General features: G+C 37.9%; 1 protein-coding gene across 1 annotated transcript; it reads left to right on the top strand.

Annotated features, from left to right (window-relative positions):
- The first annotated feature begins 3,038 nt into the window (after positions 1-3,038).
- tnni1c (troponin I, skeletal, slow c) lies at positions 3,039-4,805 on the top strand. The gene is made up of 7 exons (XM_054619509.1): positions 3,039-3,047; positions 3,255-3,293; positions 3,803-3,844; positions 3,973-4,104; positions 4,224-4,313; positions 4,436-4,618; positions 4,719-4,805. Exons 1-7 carry the CDS (start codon positions 3,039-3,041, stop codon positions 4,803-4,805), a joined length of 582 nt encoding a protein of 193 aa, XP_054475484.1.
- Positions 4,806-6,356: the final 1,551 nt, after the last annotated feature.

Raw genomic sequence — 6,356 nt, 5'->3', positions numbered from 1 at the left:
GAAATGGAGAGGCTAAGTCTTTGGATTTTCTTATTGTCAAGGAATAACACAATGCACTTGCTATAGTGTTTCGGTGCTTTCTGAAGAGGTGCCAGCTGAGGTCTATTCCCCATAAAATACTCCAATTATGAGCTGTGTGCCTGGTGGTTTTGTCTGAATGAAAACACAAAGCTTACAGCTTGTCACCTCTGTCCAGTGGGGGAAGTCTGACCACAGGTTGGTATTTTTGGTCCATATGCATCTATGAAGAAAAATGTCTGTGCCATCCCTCGAGCTATGAAGATGGAGTCATCACTCAAGATAAGTTTATACATGTATGACCATCTATATGACTTTTAACATATATTTTTTTATCTGTACCCATTTTAAAGGTTACAAGTATCCCTAAATAGCTGTTTACCATAACTAGCCCCTTGTTGATTACGATACAATAAAGTATTAAGAAGGACAGGAGGATGATGAGGGGGTTGTTTATCTCAAAATAGATATAGTGTATATGTGTTGCATTCTGTCTCGGGCAGTATAGGACTAAACTGAACCTGCCTCTATTTAAAACACAACATGCTTTTGTTCACATAGGCCCATAAAACATATCATCACCCCCACAGAGATGAAGCATACCAGAGGAGGGTGACACCATCAGGGTCGACACTTTCCAACCTTTAAAGGATGGTAACAGCTATGTGCCAAGAAATAAAAAAAGATACCATGAATATGGAACCAATATGTGCTTTGTGCATTATAATTTTTTTTTATCATGTCACAATGCAAACACATGCTATAACCTGAGTCATCAAGACCAATGAGAATTTATTCTGTACTAATACAAACCCAAGAAAATAGGTTACAAAATGTGTCCGTCTTTGAAAGTGATGACAGCGCAGGTGTTCATAACATGCTTTCCTGGTCATCTCACATAAACCTGTAAACATCCTGTTATAAATAAGAGAAATATTGGTTTTGTGGTCAGCACTGTCATCTTACATCAAAGAAATGTCCTTGGTTTGGTCCTCAGCTGTGTTGTTTGTGTTTGTTCACAGAGTCCAAAGACAAACATATGTCGGGTGAAATGGGGCATAGCCTGCCTGCCCTCAGTGCATGCTGGGACCCCAACCTGTCTTTGACCCTGAAAAACAATATACAGGTGTGAAAAATGACTGAATGTTACTGGTTGAACTTTTGATGTTGTTGTTCAAGTCATCGCAGTGGTCATACTACACAGAGCTTGTGCACTTGTCTTAGTAATAATTAATTAAGAAAAAACTGAAACAGGGCTCTTCACAGCAGTCACTTGTTGTCTCTTGCTCTTCTTGGCTGGAATTTCAGCGTACTAGATGTCAGATACACACATATTTTCATATTTTTGATTAATGTTCATGTTTTATTTATGGATGATAGTCCACGATCTAACATCTACTGGATGGATTGACACAACATTTGGTATAGAAATTCATGGTTCCCAGATGATGAATCCTACAGACTTTGTGATCCTCTGACTTTTGTTCTTAGTGCCAACATGAGGAGGACATTTGTGTTTTTACTGAAATGTACCAACCACAGTTAGATGAATTTTCATTTAATTTGTTAGTCGAGACACATTCAAGTCACTCTTCAGAATGAATTATAATAACTTTTATGATTTCCCTGACTGTTTCTTTAGCGCCATCATCATGTCAACATTTAGACTTTGTAAATTATGACCAAATGCCTGTAAAACTAATGACATTCCCATCAGCTTCCACTATGCTTTGCACTAATTAGCAAATGTTTGCATGCTAAACCAAGTGTACATGGTAAACATTATACACCTGCTTGATTTAAGAACGTTAATGTAAGGTGTATTTTTTGCTGTGTGACCTGGGATGGGAACTTTTTTGCACCCGGGGACCCTAACAGGTTAATCCTATGCCACCATGTGTTTAATGGTGACTGAGTGGGTGCTCCACATTGTGTGCATGACAGACAGAGCACCAGAAAGGTTATTGAATATGGCAACATGACCTCTTCTGTGGAGCAAAACAAACAAACAAACGGAAAAATCATGTCTGTTGTTCTGGTTTTTCCCTGCAGACATAAAATATGCCTTCAAAAATATTTTATGTGTTGTACAAAATGTATATTTGCCTAATAAGTAGCTTATTTTCTGTTATTGCTCCCAGATGACACAGTCCAGGATTTGAGTGACCAGTAGGGAAATCCTAAAGACTCATCATCCTTTCCAACACAGGTGATAATCCTGTCAGTCAGTTTAGAGTTGTTGAGTTAACAAGCGAAGATTTCTCGTTAATCCTGATGACCGATCAATCATTTGTGACCGACAGGTGGGAGGTGTCACAAGGCCAGATATTTGAGAAGTTAGAAAATGAGGAGACTTCTCACTACGTCCTTACTTCAAGGTACCACAAATGTTTCCTGACCGGTTAACCGCTGCTGACCCACACCAGTATAAATATAAGATGTGTCTGGATAAAAATCTGTGTAGTAATAAAACAATACATTCAGACCAACAAGTTTCAAATTTGTGATGAACAGATGCTTGTGTAAGCAGGATTCTGCTGTTACTCTCATTATGGTAGTGAAATGGCTAATGCAGAAGTGTTGACTTTGCAGGCCTAATCTGAGGAAAACGTGGGAGAGAGATCTGAAAATCAATGTTGTGTTTACACACGCAGCTGCAAAGAGACATGAAGTAGCTGGATGTCAGTGATTTACTATAGAAACCTGCTACACAAAAAGGAATAGGTCGTCTTTCTTTAACTTTTTTTGGAACCAGACGATTTAGTGGAGTGATGCATCTTTTTAGAGAGGATCTTTGGTGCACAAATCCAATGTATAAATCGACTGCTGTCAAAAAGCATCCTCACACTTTAATGCACGTTGTGATACTGAGGGGTTTGTTTCCTGATTTTCACTGGACTGTTTTTTTTTGTTTTTTTGTCTTTTACAAACCTACCAGTATCCTAATTTTTTTCGACAATGTTGGATGAGTAAGTTCTGTCATCTCACAATTTTAACTTTTTTGTGTTTATTGGCATATGATGAAGCAGGTTTGTCTCAGAATGGTAAAATTGTCTCTTTTTTGCTTGTGTATCTCTGATCTCTCTGGTCCAACACATTTCCCATGGCCATCACAGTGATGTAAGTGACAGACTGCATGTCTCACTATTCTTTCTAACCTCAATAATTGGGGGAACTAGTTCGAATTTGATGTTTTATGTGGTTTAAATTTCTTGTCTTTATTCCTTTCTCCTCAGTACCCGCCTACCTCCATGGCCCCAAAGGCAGTTGCAAAGGTAAAAAAAAACTTATTTAAACTGAAAATATATTCATTAATAATAATTCCACTGTGCTAACCTGTTTGAAGGACTGACTCTTTTCTCTCAGTTTAACAGCTTCCCTGGAAGAAAGAAGAAAACAATATTACAAAGCAAATAGGTCATATCACAATAAGATAGGATGCATAGTTTAAATACAAATGTCCAATTGTATATTATCATGTTAACTATAAGGATATGTACTGGATCATACTGACACAGACTCATGCAATTCCTCTAGTTACAAAGATCCTTTATACAAAGAAACAATGATACTAACAATGAAACTTTGTCCTTTTCATGAATGATTGAAATGTACATTGTAAGTCAAACTCACATTAAGCAGCGATATTAAAAAGAGGTACCAAACTAGGAACCGATTTAAAACTGCATTAAGTGATTTACACTTTATCTGACAAAAGGTGAACTTCAGATCATAGCTCAAGGATCAAGTGTAACATATCATGATTCTTTATTATTATTTCCAGCCTAAAAGCAAGATTTCAGCCTCCCGCAGGCTATCACTGAAGGTAAACTACGCATGTGTTAACTTAACACCAATCAATTATTTTGAGAGACCATTTTTTTCTCATGTAACAACCAAAAGGAAAATTATAATTTCATATAATTCTCTCCATGTTGACTGTGACTCATCCAGATCCTCTTGCTGACTCGTGCAACAGAAGCGCTAGAGGAAGAGAAGATTGCACGAGAGGAAGAGAAGGTCCGCTACCTGGGAGAGAAGCTTCCACCGCTGCAGTTCATGGGTTTAAACATGAATGACCTGCAGGTGAGAGGGGTTATGGCCCTGAGATTACCTGTACAAGATTGACTATGTACAAACAATAATCATGTGTCTCGTTTGTGTACTTAAATGCAGTGTTGATATTTGTTTGCTGTTGATTTTAGACACTCTGTAAGCAGATTCATGAAAACATAGATAAGGTGGATGAGGAGCGGTACGACTGTGAGGCCAAAGTCTACAAGAACAACAGAGATGTATGTCGATCACCGTGACACAACAGATTTACATTAAAACAATGAAATAAAAGTACATCAAGAGAAGGTTTTTTTTTTTTAAATATCAAATAGTCACCAGCCAAGCTTTTCACCATCTCTAGATCAACGAATTGAATCTAAAGATTCAGGACCTCGGAGGGAAGTTCAAGAAGCCAGCTCTGAGGAAGGTGAGAGTGTCAGCAGATGAGATGCTGAAAGCTCTGTTTGGATCCAAAAACAAGGGCTCCATGGACCTAAGAGCAAACCTCAAATCTGTAAAGAAAGAGGACATCAAACAAGAGAAGGTACAGCTACTCAAGCAGACACAGAGATATCTAAAATCTTTGAGAGAGGAAGAAAGAAACTGCAAAAAAACAATGATCTGTGTGTGTGTTTTAATACCAGGAGCTGACCATGGAGGTGGGTGACTGGCGTAAGAACGTGGAGGCCATGTCTGGTATGGAGGGCAGGAAGAAGATGTTTGATGCATAATATTAGGGATTAAGAACTGATTGGAAATTGTTATAATAAATAAATGAATAAATAAACTAATACATAATGTAACAAATGCTACCACTGTTTTGGCAGAAGTCAAATCATACACATGACTTTCAAGTCACTGTAGATTTTATTCAGTTCTTAGGTAGAGCATTGGTAAAATAGTGATGTGAATACACAGTTTATTAAAGCCTGACAATGCTGTTATGTAAAAAGAATACAATACATTTGTACATATTGCCTCTTCTTTTGATTCACCTACATATATTAACAACATTGAAGCAAATATGTAAATAATTATAGCCTCTGGTCTAATGCTGCTGCATAGAAAGAATTCAGGTACAATATTGGATTTTATTAGTAAATGCAACAGACTTGTCTTTTTTTATAAGTACACTGTCTCCGCTAAGCTATGCCATTGACTTACAGTGACAAAGCACCGGAGATGTTTTCTGTCTGAGACGGGATATACTTAGCCTTTCCCCTTGACTGGAATGAATTCCTCTCCGATAATAAACACTGTCACATATGCTAGTAGCTGTCCTTGGACTGACAGTCAGTAAGATGAAGGTTGAAAAATTGAGGGGTGACGGGATGCAGTCGGCACCCTCCGAGGAATTTAAGAGTGCTCATGAGCATCTGTTAAAATATGTGCCTGTGTGGAGGCAAGCATACGGTCAGACTGTTATTCCTACTGTGTAGAGCATTTTCATTACCATTGTAAAAGCTAAAGATGGTCCTCATGCACCACGGCTGTGCCGACTTGTGTTTTGCTTAAATGGCCTTCTTTAGAGTGAGGTAATGTAAATGTCAATTTTTCTGCTGTTGGCTGTGTGTGTGCTGTAGTTCTTGTGGGCTAAAGGTGTGTTAGGGTATTCATTCCTAACATACCTTTAGAGGAGCAGAATGTCTACCATATGTCAAATAACAATACCAGACCTTTCTTTAACATTGATAACGTATAGACATTAGACAATAGACATTCAGTTAATACCCAAATTGAAGAACACAACAACAGCAACAACCTATATTTAACTATTATATTGATATGTTCTGGGATGTTGTGTTTTAATAGTTAGACAGCATTTGGCTGGCATTGTTCTCAACTTGTGAATGTGTGTGCAAAATATGGTCCTGGAGACATCCACTGTAGCCGGAACTACCACAGAAATGTACTATGAGAAGTGTTTGTATGTTTGTCTATGTGTGGACAGATTCTGTCCACACAATAGCGTCGCAATCGTGCAAGGTGCAATCACAAAACTTAAAAGGTGAGAAGTTGAGATCAAAATGAGTGCAGAGTTTGAAGATGGGTGTGGTCGGATCAAGGACACAGCAAGTAAGTTGGCAGGTTGTGATCAATCAAATAAAATAAACATGCTAATTTAGTTTAAACCCAACACTTGTTATATGCAAGTATAGAAGAGGCCAAGGATGCATTGCAACAGCACAACGCACCTGAAAAGCTTGTTTCACAAGTCATGATGATCTTATATAATTCATTATATTTTTTGTTTGGATATTTAAAGTCTTTAGACATACGGC

The sequence above is a fragment of the Anoplopoma fimbria genome, chromosome 19 (genome assembly GCF_027596085.1).
Source record: "Anoplopoma fimbria isolate UVic2021 breed Golden Eagle Sablefish chromosome 19, Afim_UVic_2022, whole genome shotgun sequence".
Taxonomy (NCBI): domain Eukaryota; kingdom Metazoa; phylum Chordata; class Actinopteri; order Perciformes; family Anoplopomatidae; genus Anoplopoma; species Anoplopoma fimbria.
Note: the sequence above shows the minus strand (reverse complement) of the source record. Positions and strands in the feature narration are given on the sequence as shown.

Excerpts from the sequence above, each read along its gene's own strand:
- tnni1c (XM_054619509.1), top strand. Across the intron at positions 4,105-4,223 it reads TAAACATGAATGACCTGCAG|ACACTCTGTAAGCAGATTCA; the intron begins GTGAGAGGGGTT and ends TGTTGATTTTAG. Across the intron at positions 4,619-4,718 it reads AGGACATCAAACAAGAGAAG|GAGCTGACCATGGAGGTGGG; the intron begins GTACAGCTACTC and ends TTTTAATACCAG.